At 40.8% G+C, this 21,010-nt stretch overlaps 4 protein-coding genes across 11 annotated transcripts in view; 2 read left to right on the top strand and 2 right to left on the bottom strand.

Annotated features, from left to right (window-relative positions):
- Window positions 1-21,010, top strand: part of LOC141780036 (uncharacterized) — a 69,421-nt gene that overhangs the window by 11,467 nt on the left and 36,944 nt on the right. The gene's annotated exons all lie outside the window — the stretch shown is intronic.
- Window positions 4,379-5,974, bottom strand: LOC141781610 (AP-2 complex subunit alpha-2-like). The gene is made up of 4 exons (XM_074657451.1): window positions 5,802-5,974; window positions 5,443-5,559; window positions 5,287-5,356; window positions 4,379-4,991 (listed from the first exon to the last, which is right to left on the bottom strand). Exons 1-4 carry the CDS (start codon window positions 5,954-5,956, stop codon window positions 4,845-4,847), a joined length of 489 nt encoding a protein of 162 aa, XP_074513552.1. The 5' UTR covers window positions 5,957-5,974; the 3' UTR covers window positions 4,379-4,844.
- prmt1 (protein arginine methyltransferase 1) lies at window positions 6,429-14,686 on the bottom strand. Of its 2 annotated transcripts, none has more exons than XM_074655084.1 (10): window positions 14,565-14,686; window positions 13,009-13,104; window positions 12,741-12,896; window positions 12,510-12,573; window positions 12,250-12,392; window positions 11,204-11,291; window positions 10,818-10,933; window positions 10,482-10,632; window positions 8,179-8,300; window positions 6,429-8,040 (listed from the first exon to the last, which is right to left on the bottom strand). In XM_074655084.1, the coding sequence occupies exons 1-10, from the start codon at window positions 14,589-14,591 to the stop codon at window positions 7,957-7,959; spliced, it is 1,047 nt and encodes a 348-aa protein (XP_074511185.1). In that variant the 5' UTR covers window positions 14,592-14,686; the 3' UTR covers window positions 6,429-7,956. The 2 variants fall into 2 exon arrangements, with proteins under 2 accessions (XP_074511185.1, XP_074511186.1); XM_074655085.1 differs by having other exon boundaries at window positions 13,009-13,095; window positions 14,565-14,643.
- ap2a1 (adaptor related protein complex 2 subunit alpha 1) overlaps window positions 17,631-21,010 on the top strand; it is a 30,061-nt gene continuing 26,681 nt past the window's right edge. For 5 of the 7 annotated variants that reach the window (XR_012596521.1, XM_074655091.1, XM_074655090.1 and 2 more), the window contains exon 1: window positions 17,633-18,449. Coding sequence is in view for 5 of the 7 variants with exons in the window: in XM_074655091.1 (XP_074511192.1) it covers window positions 18,383-18,449 (67 nt within the window). In the remaining 2 variants the exon portion in view is untranslated. Of the gene's footprint in view, window positions 18,450-21,010 lie in introns of all 7 variants that reach the window. The other 2 variants (XR_012596520.1, XM_074655087.1) reach the window with 1 other exon arrangement.

Here is a 21,010-nt window from a genome sequence, read left to right as displayed (position 1 = left end):
AGATCAGCTGTGAAATCTTGCAGATGCCGTTAGGAGGACACAGAGGCACATGGTTTTTTTCAGGTTACCTGTTTCATGTACTACTGTCACGATATACCGTTGCTTTAATTGTACATAGGCTATATTACAAAAAACATTGTGGTCTAATTCAGCATTATTTTGCTCTGTGGGAAGAAACACTGTAGCTCTGTAGAGAATAATGATGTTTACTACTTCTACCCCTGAATCGCTTCTGTGTGCGTGCATGTGCGTGTGTGGCCTTGAGGCGACAATGGGAGATTAAGGAGTCAGTACAGGAAACAGTGGCTGTATAATTCAGGAAACCTGCTTCCTGTAATTTCTGCTCATAATAGCTCAGGGGGAGGTAGTAGGTCATGTGACGGGCCTGGAGGGGGATCTACAGGGGCCAAAAGATCAACCACACAACTAAACAAGTAATGAGCTGCCTCTGTTTCCAGTCCCATCGGTTGAAAGCTTTTGACAGAATGTTTTCACTGACATGGTTTGCTCTGTGGAGACATATTCAAGTGAATAAACAATACAGCTAAAATGAGTTTGTTCAAATAATGTGTGTATGGCAAAGCAAAAAAGATAAAAATACGTTATAGCTGTAACACTAAAATCTTGTCTGCACTTGCCAAAATTGAGCCAATCGCAACGCACGACCGCAGTTTCAGTTACACTGCACGTGTTATACCCCATACCCCAAGACCCATGTCCACCCGGGACCCAGCCTCCTTTCCATGGGCTTTGCACGAGAGCAGCCTTCACGGAAGTCTTTTACCGACCGACACGCTCCCTTATTGGATATCAGTTATTGATTGGACGCTGCAGCTGATCAAACTGATCTGATACATCATACATTTCAACATCACCGGAGTTTTATACCAGAGTGAAGACAGATAACAGATTAAAGGTTTTATGTTTTAGTCATCTTCTGATTCACCGTCTAGTTATAATCTGTGTTAACTGTAGGTGTGAACAACAAACGGACCATGTTGATGGTAAAGTGTTCCAGCAGCAGAAGGACCTGCAGTATCTCTGCTTCACACACCGCGGCTGAAGCAGCCGGTTACTGAAAGAGCTGTTTAACACCTGACTGACTACAGACAGACCTCAAACCACTTTCTTCATTTATTAGAAAGAGTTTTTTCATGATCTGTTATTTCCCCCATTAACTTTTATTAAGGATATAGTTAAAGTCAGAGAGAATAGGAGACTGTCAGCAACAAACACCTTTTACATCATTTATCATCATTTCCATTCAGTCACATGTGAGGCTGATAATTCCTGAGCATCAGGTTTGATATGAGTTACATCATTTACATTTTCCCTGAAACATTTAGCCTAATAAATAATGTCCAGTATTCAAAAGACACCATAATATCATCATATTCTGGGTTATTACCTCCGCCAAGGCCAAAGGCCTAGGAAGGAGGTTATGTTTTCACCGGCGTTGGTTTGTTGGTTTGTTGGTTTGGAGGATTACTCCAAAAGTCCACAATGGATTTGAATGAAATTTTTTAGAGGGGTGGGGTGTGGCACAATGAACAATCCATTAGATTTTGGTGGCTGATCCGGCTTCGTGATTTTTTTTTAATAACTCAGTTCAGCCTGTGCATTAACACCACAGGCTTTAAGACATGGGTAGTGTAACTGATGACGCGTTCATGACGCATCACCCAGCCTCTTTCCTTCTGCCTGCAGAGAGAGGGACAGAGAGAGAGAGAGCGGGGGGTGGAGGGAGGGGGTGACACCTGTAGATTCAGCCTTTTTTCACATTAATCTCTGTGAATTTACAGTTGAGTTTGACCAAAGCACACTTGGTGATTGTTGGAAAGAGTAACGACGACGGTTTAGGTGAGTTTTATTTTGTTTCTGTCCAGTTTAAATTAAGTGTTTTACGATGCTCCGCTACGTACAGCTGATCTCAACATAAACAAAAATACACGTGGATGATGGCGTAAGCTGAACGGAGTGGTGGGCGGGGGGGGGGGGGGGGGGAAATCGTACTCGGGCAGCTTGGCGGAGGTCTGCGCTCTCCGAGTGCCATTCTAGTTAAATAATGAATTCACAATCAGAATATGAATAACTACGGGCGCTAATAATAAATAAATAATATAAAGATATTGTGCCAGTAGAAATGGTTCCTGTGTCTCTAAACAGGACACAGTTTACAGTATAAATAGAGACTGCAGGTTGTTATTCATGAGCAGGTGTTTGTTAAACAGGTAACAGAGAGAAAACACTGCTGCTCTGCCACTGATAATAACTGTGTGTCTTTATTAGTATGAGATCAGTTCAGACATAAACAGCTGTTAAAGCCAACTGACAGCTGATCCAGCTGTGATCAGCTGTCACCGTCATCAGAAATGGACGTTGCTTTATGTGACATTTCAGAGGAAAGTACGTCTCATGTCTCTAAAGACATATTTCCTCGTTTCCTCTTTCCTTACATGGTTTCCTTGCATCTCTCCATGCATCCTTGATGGGAGGAACTGAGGAAGTGGGAAATGTGGATGCAATTAAGAGACTTGTGATGCACCCCATGTTATAAAATAGTTTCCCTGGGCCTTGCCTCGGTTAGCCTAGTAGCTTTGCTGCCACCTGTTGGCGGATGTTTGAACTGATACTTTGAATCCTTGGTCCAGGCCTTAATTGGCATTGCAGCTTTGCTGCCACCTTTTGGTGGATGATTAAACTGATGGCTTGAATCTATTCATTCCATCTGAAGGAGCTCTGAACATCAGAACCTCTGTACTTTAGCACAGTAACTTTAGCTGTGTGAGCAGTAATTTGCAATTCAAGCAGCTCCTTTTTTCCCCCTTATTTGCTCTTCCAGAGCCTCCAGCTCACGTCTTTCTTTTCGGGCAGCTGCCAATGCAAGGAGAGCAGCCCTCCTCAGCCTCTGCTTTGAGGCGTGCAGAGGAGGTTGATGACCTTGAAGACCTACGGCTGATTAGCATGTTTTGGTAACCAACGTTGGAAACGCTGTCATCTGGACCAACATCATCATTGACCACAGTTGTGTTAACACAGCATTCTCATCAACATCATCATCATCACCATCACATCATGTTTGCATTGCTCCGTGGCATCAAGCCACCACTCTTCCATTTGTTTTATTATTTTATTACCTTATTGCATTCGGGTTTCAAACCATTCATTTGGTTTTGACATTTCATCCTCAGGTATTAATGGTTTCAATGATTCATGCAACTCGTTTCTCTCCACACAAACGTTTCATACTTGATCTGCACCTCAGACACATTGTTTTGTTTGAAAGCATCGGTTGCTGAACTTCCTTTGTTAGTTTGTAGAGTTTCTTCATCCTGGAATTCCTTTCCTTTTGATGTGATTTTTTTTTTGCCTCCAACGCTTTAACCGAGAGTTTAACTTTAACTCTTTTTGTAGCTCGTTCTCCGTTTCACTTTCACCGACGGGTGCATTCATTTTCCACGTTTTCCTCATTTTGAGTGATCTGGATTTAACAAAGCTGTTGAAGGCTTTATTTAGAATTGTAGTAGGATGTATTCCGTCAGTGACAAGGCAGATCTCTTCCATCATCAGAATTTTTTTTTTATAAAATTTGGCCATGAAGCCATCTGTTTAAGAAGGCAAGTTTTAAAAGGTTTAATAGCATCAGTGATTTCATTCAATGAAATGGGACTGTCACCAAATCACTACCTGCCTCATTGGATTGATTGATATTAGGAATACAGTCAAAACAAGTGAGAGGCAGATTGATGACACTCATTGGAGGCGTAGAGATTACTGTAAAACGATTATTTTTGGATCATTCGAGACAGACCCATCGATTCTTAATTGTTGTTTTTAGATCGTTGAGTTCTGCGCTCCCTCTTCTGCATGACCTAACAAATGCAAATGCACGCTCAGCTAGTCCTGACCACTGCAGAGCTACAGTTCTGGAGATGCTCTGACCCAGTCGTCTAGCCAGCACTATTTGGCTCCTTGTCAAAATCCCTCACATCCTTACGCTTGCCAATTTGTTCTGCCTCCAACACAAAGTTCAAAGTTCAAACTTTTCCACTTGCTGACTAATATATCCCCCCCACTGCAAGGTGCCATTGTAACGAGATGATCAACGTTATTCACTTCACCCGTCAGTGGTCTTAATGTTATGGCTGATTGGTGTATATTTCACCTTCTAATCTACATCATCAGATGCACATGATGAACATGGAAAACACATGTTCCTGGTTAGCCGGCGAGTGTTTGATTAAATAGTATATTTATTTTTAAATGTTGAAATCTGGCAAAGAGAAGCTACAGTAGCTGCTGCACACGAGGCTTTGAAATGTATTTATTAGGAGTGTAAGAAAAACATCGATACACATGAATATCATGATATTTTGGGCCCCGCTATTCGATCTTTCAGAGGTTGCAGCGGACTCAGTTTTAAACCTAAACCTAAAGAATCTATACCAATCAAGGAGGTTAAATAACCTTCCAAACTTACGCTAAATTTTGGAGAGGATAAACTGTCATGGTGATTTTCAAAGGGGTCCCTTGACCTCTGACCTCCAGATATGTGAATGTAAATGGGTTCTATACATACATGCCCACTTTATGATAATCACATGCAGTTTTGGGGCAAAATCCATGCATTTTTTTGCATGCAGTATAAATGTGTTATTTTTGCCTATTCTAAAATGTTCTTTATACTATGACAGTTTTCCTAAAATTAAAAGGCAATTTATTGCCTTGCTGACAGTATCGCAAGATATTGAACTGTTACCCCCCGTATCATGATACGTATCGTATTGCCAGAAGCTTGCCATATCACAGCCCTAGTATTTATCATTCTATTATTTAGGAACCAGTTATACCTGTACCTGTGCCTGAGCGTTTGGCTCAAGTCTCAGCAGACAGCCAACCTGCTGGCCCTTGGTCTGGATCACTCCAGCACACACGTAGTTCTCTGGGTTCGGATCGACGTCGTCCAACAAGGCCGTTCCCAGTCCCAGTAGCTACGCACAAACACGTGTCACAAAGAATGAACGAGACCAGAATAGGATCATAATAATAATAATAATAATAATAATAATAATAATAATAGAGGACATTAATGACAAAAAACGGGAGTGTTACGAGAGGCAAAAGTTGTTCGGACTTAAAGGTTATAAATATGGATTTTCGTACACTTTTTCAAAAAACAATTAAACTAAAGTACCACAACATGAGAGCCCAGAAGCCAGATGTGGTGGACGAGGAGATTAGTGATGATAAAAAAAAAGTTGCAGAAGAATGAGCTGTTAAAGGTACCTTAGCTTTAAGTACTTCAGTGTCCATGCTGTGGTTAGCCTTGAATATCTTTTGTGCTTCTTGTTGTGGCCTGAGGAGAGTTCACACAAGGAGAGTTCAGCTTCAAACCTAAATATATACACATATATATATATATACACACACACACACACACACACACACACCTGTTTCCAGCGCTGGAAGAAGTCGTGTGAGGCCATCTCAGTTGGCTGAAAGAACTTGTTGATGGTGACGGGCAGCTTGAGGGTCAGGTTCTGCAGAGCTCCTCCGTATCTGAACAGAACACCAGGTCGCCATTGTAAATAAGAATTTGTTCTTAATTGACTTGCCTGGTTAAATAAAAGGTTAAATAATAATCTAATAGATAAAATAAAAGCACATCCACAGCAGGTCTGCGCATCCCTCTGTGTTTTTGTCTGAAGCTCTATGTGGACAGGATTGATTTATCTCTTTTTCTCCCCATACTCCAGTGATAACTACAGTTCCAATTACATACTGCTTTTTTGCAAGTTTACCTGAACTTGATGTTGAGCAGCGGAGCTTCAGCGAAGTCAGTAATACACTCTATGTTGAGGACCTGTTGGATCTGGCCTCCACCCTCTACCAGTGGTTCTACTGGTTTGGTCTGAACATTGAGCTGTGGCTGGTTGTCAAGGAGCATCAAGAACATCACACAGACTGACTTCCAAACACCTAATGTTATGGCTGATCAGTGTATATCTCTACTTCTATTTGAAATGTGTTTATATTTTTCTCTTATTGGACATTAGCCTTTCCTTTAATATGCCACTTCCACTGCACGTGCTGAAAATATTAATGTGACAATTTTTTTAATCCTGAGTGGATGAGTTTGTCACACAGATTCTGGTACCAAACAAATATTGACTTGAAGGGGAGAATATTTTTTTCATTGCCAATTTCCTTTCATAATAAAGTAATCCGTTTACTTCAGTGTCACATCCCAATTAGAAACCGTGTTACTTTGAGGGATACTTTTTACAGGTGCAACTTCTGGCTCACTTGTTAGACCATAAAATGTTTGTGTTGATAGTATATGCATATCACAGAACGTCCTCTTAGATCTTAGAATACAACTCAATGAAGGAAATAAATATATAGAAATAATGCAAGAAAAAGCAACATTTACAGTTTATAAGGTTTATTTTTAAAAAAAGCAGCAGACAAAAAACAAACAAAAATATAATGAAGAAAAATCTGTGGTGAGTCAGTTATCTCTGCACAGTGCCAACATGGTTACTACTGTTCAGATTGACTCAAGCAGCTTCCAAACACATTGCATCAAGACAAACGTGGGCTCAAGGACACCTGACGGAGCTGTGGAATCAGCTGGAACTAGCTTTCCCCCCCCCCCTTCCCCCTCAGGTGCAGCAGTAATTAACACTTCAAGATGCTCAAATGTGGTTTTCTCTAAAGGAAACTTGATCAAAGCCAAATAGCTGGTTGCATTAGAACTTCTGCAACCCAGCTATCACACATGGCATAATAGGCCTAATAAAAACCGTTGCAGTTGTACAGCAGCCGGGGGAGTGTGCGCTGCATATCAAATCCTGTCCCAAATCTATACTATACTCATTCTAAGAAGGTTCTTTTTTTAGTATGTTGCGAGTTCGCACTGGAAAAATGGAAACTTAACATTTACTCAAAACCACACAGTATTCAGAGTTGGAATCATGGAAAACAAAAAGTTGGTATTAAATCTTAGGAAAACATTTTTGATGTCTTGCAATTTGAATTGATGGTAGCTTTTACAAAAATTGCAGTTTGATTTACATCCAACATACACATATTCCTGCTTAAATGTTAAAAAAGGATCTGGACAGTTTTGTATACTACATGCTAAAACGGTATACTGACGATTAGTATGTACTGTGTAGAATTAATATGGAATTTTGGGACATAGTTTGTGAGAACTTTTAAAGAGCATGCTGTTGCCTCAGAGTCTTGACACGCTTCCTGGTTTGTACTCGGTCTTCTAATTGGAACCTGGCGCTCTGTATTCACACCGGCACCACACCCTTTGTTGTATTATTATCTTTCTCTTTTTTTTTTTTTTTTTTTTTAAAACTGGGCCTAAGGTGTTTGCTGGATAGCTTTCTTGTCAGTTACATATGGTTTCTATTAACTGGGACATAAGTGGAAGAGGAAGGGTTTCTTGAGGATACAGAAATCCCAAATCTCCACGTACAGTTTCAAAAGGAATGAGAAATAAGGGGAGATCAGTAGCTGGGTCATGTAAGGACCAAACAGAGGGCCAAAGTGACTGAACAGTAATACTATGCAGACATGTCGACACAGCTGTTGTGTTGGCGTCTATATGGATGACACCATATATAGACTCTTGCACATGCAAAAGGACGAGAACCCCTGAGCAAAACCCAAGATGTTGGACACAACCAGGCGCATGTCAAACACACACACACGTTTTGTTGAGTGACTACGTCACAACGACAAAAGCACTTTGACCCCCCAAGGATGTGAAGACCTTTTTTTAAATACTGTTAATGTCTGAACAAGAAAATGACAAAAAAAAAAAGACAGTTATTAAAATGTTGCTGCATGGGGAGCGTCAAACTATCGTATAGACTCCGAGTCAAACAGTATAATCTGTCCTCTACTAAACTAACAAACTAACACCAGGAGAGACGGCGACTAACGCATCCGGTACTCTGACGTCTTCGACACCTCACACAGCTGACCCTTGAAGTCGATGTCTACGGTGAAGTCCAGGTCTCTCTGCAAAACCAACAGCGACAAGTCAGACAAAGATGCACACAGCAACCAAATGCCCTTTAACATTGTTAAAAATCAAAAGCACATCAAGTTGGGGAAAGAACTTCTAAACTTGTGTTGAAAGGTGGGAGGTCTGCTTACATTGTTCTTGACGTTTGGCTTCATGCTGATTGTGCCAAAGATCTCCTCTCCAGTCTTGACAGTCAGGTAATCATCCAGGTAGAAAACGGTCTGCTTCCAGTGGGTGTAGGGAGACTCTGGGCCTGAGGGGGAAATAAAGTCTGTTAGTCTGCTGCTAAAACAGAATACTTAAAATTCTGCTCTAGCCAAAGGGCTTAATACAGAGGTAAATTAAACTCAACGCACGCTTAAATAGCTTTTAAAAAGACAGAAAAAACTAAACTTTTAGTTTCAGCCTGGAGGTTCTTACAGTTCATTGTGGTCAAGTTCAAATTCAAGTGGAACAAAAACCAAAACTCCCCGTCTACCATTTGTTTTTGTTACAGTATGCTTATCAGATGCTATGTTCATTAATATATTTCAGATTTAAACCCAAATGCTATAAGGGAACCATAACGCTAATGATGTGATCACCGTGAGGAGGACGGAGCGATCACAGCCGGTGTGCACGGCGGAGCAGCGCCAGGTGGAAACCTGCGGCCCCTGCAGCAAAAGCTGGACCGGAGAGGCCAGACTCACCGCCACCCGACGATAAAGATCAAAGTAAGCGTTCTACACATATTGACCGTCATCTTTTCTTGTAAAATGTCTGGTGTAATCGGTAACACAGGTGTTGTCACAAGTTTATTCACCAGCGGGAAAATTTCTTCACCGTCACATTCCTACATATTGCCTGACATTAGTAAATCCAGCAGACAATCAACCTCTCCTAACATGTCTCCTATTATTTCCTCCCTTAGATGCATATGTAATGAGGAGAGATCTTGCAAACCCTCGTTAGAATAACGCACACACACTACAGCCTGGCGGGCCTGTTTGATAAATACAGTACATGTGTTTGGGACAACGCCTCTCACATCTGCACCTAAAACACAGTAAATCTAGCCCTAAATATTTATTAAATATTTTAATATATGCAAGGACTTCTAAAACCATCTGCAACAATACTCATTTATTTTACAAAAGTAAATAAATAAATCTGTATGTTTTATAACAGTATACATTATATCATACTAATAAGTGAGAAAAGCCCATACTGCACTCTGCAGTTTTGGGATAGGCCTCAAAGCTGAGAATCACATGGAACTCACAATGAAGCACATATAGAACTTCAGGGTCCATAACTAATCATCTTATTGTTGCGGCCAATATTGATGGCAAAAAAAAAAAAAAAAAAAAGGCGCAAATGTGGAGACGTCTAAACTTGCTTCTGGTCTCAGCTTCAACATCTACAAGAATTCAACTCATTTTAAGATGTGTGGCTGTTTAGACTAACACACTACAGCTAGCTGTGGAGTCTAGGATTACTGTTGTAAAAAGGCTCCACACTATTAGACCATTATTGATTATTCCATTATAGGAACAATAATTACTAGGATATAATATTCTCATTTATCAGATGATAAAATATCAACTACCATCAGCCACCATGTTCTGAACCGACACATTACATTACAAACGCTAACAAAGGGAACATTTGCATTTTAGAACATAAAACAGCAAACTGAATCTACTCAGTCCAACACTCTGGACTGGACAGGCATGATGGGAACTGTGGGATCCTAGCCGCTAGCGGACTTTAGTTAGTTATTTTTCCCTTACCTCGTAGCTCTTCTACCATTACTTGGTTTAACATTAAGTCGCTGCATCTCCCGACAGAACACCACCACAGTTGAATTTTAGCCTACATGCACGTTTTTTCAGCCGATGGTAGCAACGAGCTAGTGGGACTACAGAGTGCCGTCTGTCAGCGCACACTGCCCAAAGCTCCGCCTCCGACCTCAGTGACAAACAGCGATCATAGGAGTGAAACGAGCGCAACGGTAAATTACATTAAGACCATATTTCTGTAGATTACAGCACACTAATACACTGCAGAAGGATTTGATTAGTTTTTGTAATGATGTACTGAGGTGGGTCACACAGATACTGGTATTGAAAAGATGCAGCTTCTATATCGCAGACTGTTGTAGTCTAATTTTTGAAACACTTTCTAAATAAAATGGGAGTTCAGTTCTCTTTTTAAAGAAGAAGTTGTAAGAGTAAATGACAGTTGTCAGGGCAAAAAATCAATGATCTGTTGCTCTTTACGAATCAAGACTCCATAGTCTAACAATGATGTGTTTAAATCGAAAGTCAAATCGAATCATGGATTTGGAGAATCATGACACTCCCTAACAACCATACAGCACTGACAAATGCAGACAGATCAAATCAGTGCGAACAAGACAACAGGTGTGTTGTGTATTAGAAAGCAGACTCACTGGTGGAGAAGCCGGTCCTCTTGTGACAGCGGGTGAACTCTATGTTGAAGTAGGTGACCAAAGCGTGGATGTAGTCATTCCTCTTCACCTGCAGGCAGAACGGTGAGGTGAAGGTCAGGTCATCCGCCTTCACCGTGTAGATGTCCACCTCCTGAAAAAACAAACCCACAAGATGGCGTCAGATTTTCATATTACAGAAATCACAACCAGTCAGAACCTCTGAGGCAAAGGACAGATCATCAAGGAGAGGAAAACATGCACATTCTCAAAACGGACAGATCATCATCATATCATTTGAGAAGCATAACAATCTCAACCAGTTACTCGTACACCGACCTTGATGAGACATGCACTGCTGACCAGCTGCTTTGGGTCCACCACGTCAACCAGGGGTTCCTTAATTGCCACCTCCTTGATGCAAGACATATCGAAACCATACACGTTCTCCCACCCTGATGGATGCAGACACACACAAAACAGTCAGTTCACTGAAAACAATACATGTGGATTACAGCCAGTGGTGTCCAGTCCTGTATCCTGAGTGGTTTTCAAAGGGTTGAACTAATCAGTCAAATAACTCTTGTTTGGAACGGAATGTCTTAGTTATGCTCTTCCACAACAGAGCTGGACACTACTCACTGATCTCCAGTATCACAGATGACCTCCTGCCTATGGGAAACTCGCCAGACCCAACCTAAGCCAATGATTGAAAGACTACTCACAGTGGATTTTGTAGTCCTTGTACTGCCTGTCTTCGATGGCAGTGACGTAAAGGGTTGCTCTGTCGGGGAAAATGAGTCCATCTGGTTTCTGTCGGAGGGAAAAAATAAAGACTCAGACTCACAGGTGTGTGACAGACCATCTACACACAAACATCTGCACAACAAGAGCCATCCTACACAGACAATTCAGTTACAGAGTAGGGTTGCCACAATAGCTAAATCTTAGACTTTTAACCTAAGTCTAAATATCTCAATACCAAAACGATCCCACAGCAAAAACATCAGGAAACATAATGGAATAATAGACAGAACATGGAACTTAGTTATTTTTTCTTAATTAAAAAATTAAATAGTATGCAGTAGGGATGTTAAATAACCGTTTCACCGACAATACGAATTTTAATTGAGTAACGCTATTGGTTAAAAGAAATAATTAATTAAAAAGCTGAGCAAAACTCAGAGGAGCAGCTTGTCATTTAAAGGAGAAAAACTGGTCCACCTTAAGAGAGTCTGAGCCCGAGTTAGATACAGGAAGTTGTCTCAGGTCTTGACCGGAGGAGTTGTAGCCTCGTAGCATTTATTCACAGACAACCTGTGCACACACTGTCAGCTGCAGCTACGTTCACAGCTACTGTATAACGCCACCGACAAACCCACACTCACTACCACCAGGTTGCCAGTGGCGTTATAGCTGTGAGCTTAGCAGTAGCAGTATGTGTACAGTTTATTTGACGGTGTATAAATGCTACAACTCCTCAGCTCAAGACCCGAGCCAACTTCCTGTATGGAGAGGGGAAAAAAATACTGGGAGAAATGCTGATCCGCTTTTGACTTCAAGGGTCAAAATCACAAGCTCTTTTCGATTTCATTTCGGATTTAGAATCTAAATCGTGACACCTACACTTTAGTATTTAGAGCAATCCACCATACACAACCAAGTTATTTCAGCTTAATTGAAAATTCAAATCAATAGGCATAACACCAAATTGTATAATTGAAATTATCCAGAAGACTCCTGTGTTTGAGAGAGAAACAAATATACATACCAGCCATTTGTCCCTGGCATAAATGACTGTATTGAGCATGGACTCATAGAAGAGGCAGTAGCCCATCCACTCTGATATGATGATGTCTACTCCTTCCACGGGCAGGTCCACCTCCTCCACCTTCCCCTTGATGATGGTCACAACTGGAGACAAAAAAAGTCAGGAGTTACACTCCCTGATCCCCAATGTAACCCAGAAATATTCTAATATATTTCTAAACCCTACATGCGTCAACACATGATTAGATTCTATTAACTCACCGTCGTCCATCTTGTTTGCCTTGACAATTTTCACAGCGTAGTCTGAGATGCTGCTGCACTCGATCTATTAAGACAAAGACAAACATTTCAATTCCCGCTTTCCCTTCTTCTGCCACTACAAAGAAGCAATCACCATTGTTCAAACCCTACTAACAAGTGATGTAATTGCTAAATCCATGCATCCTAGAAAACCACACAAATGGATTAGCTCTGATCTAGCCCAACACTTACCCCTATAACCTTCTTGGCTCCAGCTTTGGCAGCGAACATGCAGAGGATGCCTGTCCCACTGCCCACGTCCAGCACCACCTTGTCCTTAAACAGATGCTTGTTGTGGAACATGGAATTCCGATAGGTCAGAGTGCGAACCTCATCTTTCAGCATCTCCTACAGTGACAGTAAAAAAAGGCCCAAGAATAGCAGAAGGGTTAAGACAAAAAAGGGATAAACTTTACACAGCTTAGTCATTTGAATTTGAAAGTAGTTTAAAAGAAATTACCTCATGGATGCCAAAGTGGGCGTATGAGTCGAAGTAGTAGTCCTTTGACGTCATATCCTCAGCTGCAGGCTTGGCTGAGCTCTCCCCCTGAGAAACCTCAACAAAAGACACCAACAATTACAACCTGAAAGTAAGCTTGGGCTTTGCTACTGTGTTTTGGGTTTAGAAGTCTAATGAAAATACACTAAATCAGTGTGTCACATGTGGTAAGGAACAGTTTTATGTCTTTTGTGGTGTCTGTTCAGAGGATAAAAAATAATAATTACATAAATAAATTACATAATTGCCTTACCGTTTGAAATTAATTTAGTGAAAGTGGAACACAAAAAAAAGATAAAGGAGCTGGTACCAAAAGTGAGTAGAGTTGAACCATGAAGTGGAAATGAGGCATTTGAAATTTAAGCGACAAGAAGCTGAATCACTAATAATGAACAAATCAAAACCTCTTTTCAAACGAGTTGAATAAGAATTAACAGTGAACTTCACCGTGTGTAGCTTATAAACTACACAGTTAAATCACCATCATCCTATCAGGCACACACGTGTGTAGGTATACCGGCCTAATCAATACTTATTGCATCCTGAGAATATAAACGCACACTTTTATTTCAACAGTTTTTAATGTTGCTGTGTGTAGTGCTAACATGTGTCTTTTAAGCTGAATGTATTACCGTGCTGGGACTGACTACGGTAACTCAGTTACAGGAGTTTTCAGTGAATGAGGCCAGCCAGCCAGCCAGCCAGCCTCCCCCGCAGCACAAAGGATGAGAGCACATGGTTGACAGTAATATGATGCGATCTTGGCCTTACTTTAAGGTTGACTACAGACCATCTCACCTACACAGTGTCAACCTCAGACTCACGAGAAGTCTCAAAATTACAGCTAATAACCGCCAGGCCTTTACGCTCAGTGAAGCCTTCAAACAGGTGAACTGATCGTTACCTAACCGTATTATAAACTGTTTGGCTTTTTACGTGCTATGCTACTAATTAGCTGGAATCATAACGTAAAGTCAGCTACTTTAATGTTGATAAACCGAGACGAGTTTGTGTGAAATCTGCTTCCAGCGAGCCGACAGTAACGGAGTAAATGAGGCAGCATCCCCTCTACCTCTAGTAGATGACTGGCTAAGCTACGCTAGCTCTGAAGCTAACACGTTAGTTCCCATGCGGTCCAGAGGCCGGCTGCTGACTGACGCACTGAGTTACCTTAACCGAGGCACAACTACGTCTCAGCCGACATCAGTCGCTTAAACTAACAACGTCGGTTATGTCCAAACACACACGGAGCGGTTCTTGTGTGTGAATTAAATGTTAAACTGTGTGTAATACGCGAGGCTAAATGAATGAGCGCGAGCGGCATCAGTGAGGTAACGAGAGCTAGCGCGAGAGAAGATGGATGCAGCTGGCGCCAATTAAATAACACAACAAAAAACACTCATGGTAAGACTATATAGCAATTTACAACATCTTTACTAGAAAACTGAACATGTGCGGGTGTGTAGTGTACACAAGTGAATGTGTAAAAGTGTTGTATATGGTATTGAACACCTTACCTCCATCCTTTCTGCTGGCGCCGCCATTTCGGTCTCCTGGCTGCCTGCGCGAGCTTGAAAAAGTCTTTTCTGGCCCCGCCTACGTCACGACGTCATCTAGATTACATTCTTCTTCGTCTTCTTTTTTGTTGGTGGTTGACAAACAAGCGGATGAGGCGCATTACCGCCACCCTCTGTTTCGGGGTGTGGATTAGAGATTATCCTATCCATGTTGCTCTGAGAAAAAACTTTTAATCTTGCCTTAATTTGATTAGCACCCTGACTGACAGCCACATTATATTGATCTTGCGCAGTTATGTTGGCTTTTTTTTTTTTTTAAAGTTTTCTTTCTTTATTTCTTTATTTCTTTCTTTATTTCTTTATTTCTTTATTTCTTTATTTCTTTATTTTATTTAATTTATTTTTCTCTCCATTTGGTTTTATCCATATTTCATTTCTTTTATTTTGTTATGAGGAAAAGGAAGAAAAAAATATATATATATATATATGTATATATATATCCTGTCCTTTCTTGTCCCTACCTATTAGGCTACTTACACTCTGTGATGCACAACACACTCCTCAACCAATGCTCACAAAAAAAAAACAATTTGATGCTTTCCCATGATCTTAAGTGGTGTGCTCGTTAAATTGGAATGTCCAAGTATTATTGTTGAAATTGTCTCTTTTCTTGAGCTACCTACGTTTCTAAATGTTGAATAGACTTTATTTAAATTGTACAAATAGCTACAAGCACAGTGTCACCACCAACAACATTAAAATCAGGGGACCTCTTCAGTTTTATCTTTCACCCAAACAGTATGGATTCCATTTTTCCTAAATGGAGTGACCGTTTATCTGTCATCCACCTGCTGACATAAGAAGTTCTACACTCAGCGTACTTATAACTATCATTATGGGCAACCAGTAGTGTGGAGCAATCTGCATATAAAAAGAGTTCACATTAAGTGACAGACTTTTTATTTTTTTTAACAGTTTTGTAGATTTTTACCTTAAATGGTTTGCTGCTGGGATCAGCTAACCATTACAGTAACTGGAATTATTATGTGTGGAACAAGTATTTCACATGCTGAGAATCATCAGTATATTAAATTCAGCATCATCTCTGTAAAGGTTCTCATTTGGATATCTTGTAGTCTCGCATCCAAGAGGCTTCATATGGAGCTGATTGATGAAAATGTCCTCAAGGCCAAACAGACAAAGTCCAGTTGCTTTAAATGAACTACTCCACTTGTGTGATGTAAAACTAGAGGGTTCCTCTGCTTTAAGAAGACTAGGAGAGTAATCTTTTTTTAAATTCTTACATTATGCGCTGAATTTTTTACATTATTAAATTTTTTTTTGCAAAGTTTATAATGTAGTAATGTTCTCATAATGTAATAAATTATTGCACAATGAACAAGACTGTTATTATGTTATGCGCTCAAGGTTTTATTACATTATGTGCTGATTATTACATTATGAGCTTTTATTACATTTAAATCATTACATTATGAGCTTTTATTACATTTAAATTATTACATTATGCACAGTTATTACGTTGTGAGTTGCTATGGATGCTCCACCCCCGTCATCAGTGTGTGAATGTGAAGCGTTGTACAGTAGACTGCTTTGCGCTGCTTTCTATTTGCAGTGTATTTACCACCCATACTGGATACAGAAAATTCTACCTGTAACAATTGGTATTACAAAGTCACTTTTTTCATGTTATTATGCACAGATGCAAGAGAAAAGAATATAGATGCTGCACATTTAAGTTTGTGTGCCCCAGACTGCTAAAGCCTAACTATACACTAAAGCTGTGTCTTATCTCAGGGGGCTACCTATACCTCCCTTGTAGCACAAAGGTGTGACCTTCAGAGGACCCATATGTCCTCAACTGAACAAGTGATAGTTGTGCAGTGGGTTTGTGGATGATGAGGACTGCACAGCCTACCTAACACATCTCTATTCAAAGAAGGTCTATGGCGCTGGATGTGACTGTCCTCTTTGATCTTTCTCCAGTCATCCACTGACTCCTGACCTTTGACGTCTTTCCACTTTGACAGACTAGAAAGATTTTGTTTTAATATTTTTTTGAATTAGTATTTTTTTTTTTAACATGTTCGATGTTAAATTGTTAGAACAAAATGTCAGTTAAACATTCATGTATGTCTGAGAGTCTGAATGTACCATAACTACAAAATATTCTACTTGACACAGCCTACTACATTCACTCGCTCATCCTTTCAGGGTTGTGGGGTAGATATGTACAGTATCACATATGTTGTTTTGTTCACTGTCAAGTATTACCCATCCATAACACAGGGTTGAAATACTACATATTGTGATTTAGCCAAAGGTACAGTAAATTAGCAATAAATAAATCCTTGTGAGCCACACCAACAGATGAAGCAGAAAAAAGGGAGATAGGGGTTGCTCTTCATGCAATTACATTAATTACATTCTGTCACGAGGTCAAACAAACAGGCTATCAATACAATACAGGCTGAGAAAAAGTGCCACTGTATAACAGTCAGGCATCCATACAAAAATATCGTCAATTGCTCAAGGATTAAAGGATTGTATTATTTTTTTAATTATTATTATTTTGGCATTTTCAAGCCTTTATTGATAGGATAGCAGATAGTCTAGAAAAGGGAGAGAGAGAGAGAGAGAGAGAGAGAGGGAGGGGGCGACACGTGGATGGATTGTATTATTGTCATTGACAAATATATGAACACTAAATCACAAATCACGTGTTCTTCTCGCTTGGACGCATAATGTGTTTGAGAAGGTCAAACAGACAATCACTGATAGTGACGATGCATGTCAGCAGTCAATGTAAATATAGCTCAAAAGCCAAAACTGGTTGTGACGTGTTGCATTTTTCACAAATAGTGTCCCTGTAGCCCTGTGTCCCCGGCGCTGCTTGTCTTTCTAAAGACAGGTCTTCGTGTTTTTGGGCGCAGTAAACGGTTTTGGACTGTTATCATGGCCACTGCCCGCTGGACCAATCAGCGCTGCGCTGCACTCACAGTCCGAAGGAAAGAAGCGTGCGCGTTCACGAGTAACGTCCGCGCGGTCACGCTGTGGGGATCTGCTGTCACGAGCCTTGTATCCGAGCCGCGGAGTGGAGGCTGGAGAGAATTAGAGCGACATCAATTATACAGCACGTTTATATATTTACCACATTTAGTGCGGGATAAAGAGAGCCGGGCTGTAGCTTCATACCGCTGGTTGGCTGTTAAACACCGTCTGCTGGTTAATGCCGGTCAACCTGGTGATGTATAACCGTATCTGAATGATACTGCTAGCCAGCTAGCTAGCTGTGAAGCTAGCTCTACGGTGCTTTGACTCTTACTAACTTCACGTTATAATATCCTCCGATCATCAACGTTATTTGACTGCCATTCATCTGAGAGACACCTGAGCTGCTGGTTTTAACTTTAGTGGATTATTACAGCGGGTGTTATGCGCGTCGCTTCCGATCTGAGTTAGATAAGGATTGAATGAAATAACGTTAGCTTCGCACGTAGCCAGCGGAAACGAGCCAGTTAAACGGGGATAACGTTAACTTCTTATCCTGCTGCTGGGTGATCCACCGCCATCCAGCTAATCTAGCTATCTGAGCTACAGCCTCCCACAGGCACACACACTGAGCTCGGTAGGTAACAGGCAGTCATAGAGGTGAATAGAGAGCAAAGCTAGCTGCTATACTACACGTCAAGTTGGCCATCTTCCACTCAGGTCCAGTTCAGTGTGAACGAGCTGATCGACGTCGGCTCATCTTTACGGATAAACGTTAAAGGCCGAAGTGAGGACAGAAAGGTGCAGATATGCCGGCTGTGTCGAAGGGAGATGGGATGCGCGGATTAGCCGTTTTCATCTCGGACATCAGAAACTGTAAGTATGAACATTTTATTTCATTCTGGTTGCTGGTTTGTTTCATTAAACGCTCAGTTGACTTTCCTGGTGTTGCTGACTGTACCCTTTACATGCTGGAGTGAAATGACGTGTGTGTGTGTGTGTGGTGGCCTGCAGGTACTTATTTAATCATAATCCAACGATGAGTTGTCAGATGTTGCCTGTAGCATGACATGTTTGATCACCACTTGCTGCAACCGAACCAAAGGTTGGATGATGAAAACGAGGCCTTTTTGTTTTTAGCTGTCGCTTTGGTCACACTGACACCATAAACATCTGGACGATAAGAGACATCCAGATGTCTAAACTAATCTGGAAACAGAGGTTTCACAGTCAAAAACGTGGTGTATGTGTCATTATTTGAAGCTGACAGCATGACAGTCCATGTAGTAGTAACTAACAGTACAGTAGTAACTGTAAAGCAGGACGTCACTCTGTCTGCTTTACAAGAGGATTTAATAATCCAACGATGAGTTGTCAGATGTTGCCTGTAACATGACATGTTTTATCACCTCTTGTTGCAACAGAACCAAAGGTTGGATGCTGTAAACGAGGCCTTTTTGTTTTTGAGTGTTGGCTGTCGCTTTGGTCACACTGACAGCATAAACATCTGGATGATAAGAGACATCCAGATGTCTAAACTAATCTGGAAACAGAGGTTTCACAGTCAAAAAAGTAGTGTATGTGTCATTATTTTAAGCTGACATCATGACAGTCCATATAGTAGTAACTTACAGTACAGCAGTGACTGTAAAGCAGGACGTCAACCTGACTTCTCTTAAGACTGAAGCCCCTGCCATAATCAACAAATAAGCACAACGAATAGCTATAGTATCAGTTGACTTTACTCGTGTTGCTGGCAGTACCCTTTACATGCTGGAGTGAAATGACGTGTGTGTGCATGTGTGTGTGGTGGCCCGCAGGTACTTATTTAATAATCCAACGATGAGTTATCAGATTTTCCCTATAACATGACATGTTTCATCACCACTTTCTGCGACATAACCAAAGGTTGGATGCTGTGAATGAGGCTTTTTTGTTGTTTTTGAGTGTTGGCTGTCGCTTTGGTCACACTGAGACCATAAACATCTGGACCATAAGAGACATCCAGATGTCTAAACTAATCTGGGGACATAGGTTCATTCCACAGTCAAAAAAGTGGTGTATATGTCATTATTTTAAGCTGACAGCATGACAGTCCATGTAGTAGTAACTTACAGTACAGCAGTAACTGTAAAGCTTTACAAGAGGATAAAGGCAAGAGAGCCTCAACCTGACTTCTCTTAAGACTGAAGCCCCTGTCATAATCAACAAATAAGCACAATGAATAAGGCATCATGAAATAGATCATTAGTTATCATTGAAAAGTTGATTACCGGAATGTAATATTTTTTGCATACATTTGCAATTTATTGTATAGATGTTCCCTTTTTAATATTGTGATATTGCTTTCAGATATGTTGGTCAGAACTAGTTGCTGTAGATGGAGGTTTCGAGCAATAAAGCTTATAAATGAAATGATTGATGACGAGAGAGTCCAACTACTGATATTGATGTGATTCAATCAGTTGATCTCTTCTTTAAGGAAGACTCCCCATTCTGTGTGATGGACAAAATACCGTCCATCACAGTATGTGTCATTTTATATAATGATACCGGTATATCATGAATTTTTATATAAAAGCATCCGGTAGGGATGCACTGATACCTTTTTTTAAGAGTACTTACATTTGGGTACTTAACAATATCAAATACCGATATGAGTACTTAATAATACCATTACAGTTCTAACAATTGTTCAAAAACATGTTTTATTTTCATCAGATGTTCCTCACTTTCTGACTGTAACAAATAAAATGCACAACATGCTGTTGCTGACATTTTAACATTCAACTTTGTGTTTTCCTGATACAAACAGAGCATAGTTTGCAGTAGGGATGTTAATAATTACCCGTTTAACCATTAACGGACAATAAGAATTTTGACCGATTAATGCTATCAGTTAAAAGAAATTTTAAAAAGATTTAAAAAGCTGAGCAAAACTCAGAAGAGCAGCTTGTCGCTTAAAGGAGAACAGTTGGTCCACCTTAAAAGTCAGCCCACCTTAAAGGTAGGGTCGACGATGTTGGAAAGCTAGCATAATTTGAAAGTAGCATCGCCTCAGGAGCTCCGTCTAAACCCACCAACTCCCCTCGGGGCTCCTTCCAAGGCGGTGGCGACGCGCTTTGAGTTCAGGCTGGTGCACGCCAAGGGTAGAGGTACGAGCAGGGAGGCATCTGATTGGTTCTTTCCAAGCAGACCGCGAGGCAGTGATTGGCAGACGTTTTTTACAGGATTACAGCGGCTACAGATGACGGCTCTTTTCCAGTCCTTTTACAGAGCTCATCAGTAATGGATCGCTGTCGGGGTGTAAAGACCATTTCAACCAATATAACAAATAGTGTCTACTGGAGAACACCGTCAACCCTGCCTTTAAGTGTGCCTGAGCCGGAGTTGTTGCTAACTTCAGGGCTGACCCCCTTCACTTCACTTCCTTTGTT

This window comes from Sebastes fasciatus, chromosome 13, assembly GCF_043250625.1.
Source record: "Sebastes fasciatus isolate fSebFas1 chromosome 13, fSebFas1.pri, whole genome shotgun sequence".
Classification (NCBI taxonomy): Eukaryota; Metazoa; Chordata; class Actinopteri; order Perciformes; family Sebastidae; genus Sebastes; species Sebastes fasciatus.
This window is presented reverse-complemented; position numbering and strand designations above follow the sequence as displayed.

What these genes read in the sequence shown, in the direction of transcription:
- prmt1 (XM_074655084.1), bottom strand. Translation starts at nt 14,591, where the DNA reads ATGGCGGCGCCAGCAGAAAGGATGGAG. An exon ending in CCCACTTTGGCATCCATGAG is followed by an intron (nt 12,897 to 13,008) that starts GTAATTTCTTTT and finishes CTGTCACTGTAG; the next exon opens with GAGATGCTGAAAGATGAGGT. An exon ending in GAGCCAAGAAGGTTATAGGG is followed by an intron (nt 12,574 to 12,740) that starts GTAAGTGTTGGG and finishes TTGTCTTAATAG; the next exon opens with ATCGAGTGCAGCAGCATCTC.
- LOC141781610 (XM_074657451.1), bottom strand. Translation starts at nt 5,956, where the DNA reads ATGTTCTTGATGCTCCTTGACAACCAGCCACAGCTCAATGTTCAGACC. An exon ending in CTGCTCAACATCAAGTTCAG is followed by an intron (nt 5,560 to 5,801) that starts GTAAACTTGCAA and finishes TGTTCTGTTCAG; the next exon opens with ATACGGAGGAGCTCTGCAGA. An exon ending in CGCTGGAAACAGGTGTGTGT is followed by an intron (nt 5,357 to 5,442) that starts GTGTGTGTGTGT and finishes AACTCTCCTCAG; the next exon opens with GCCACAACAAGAAGCACAAA.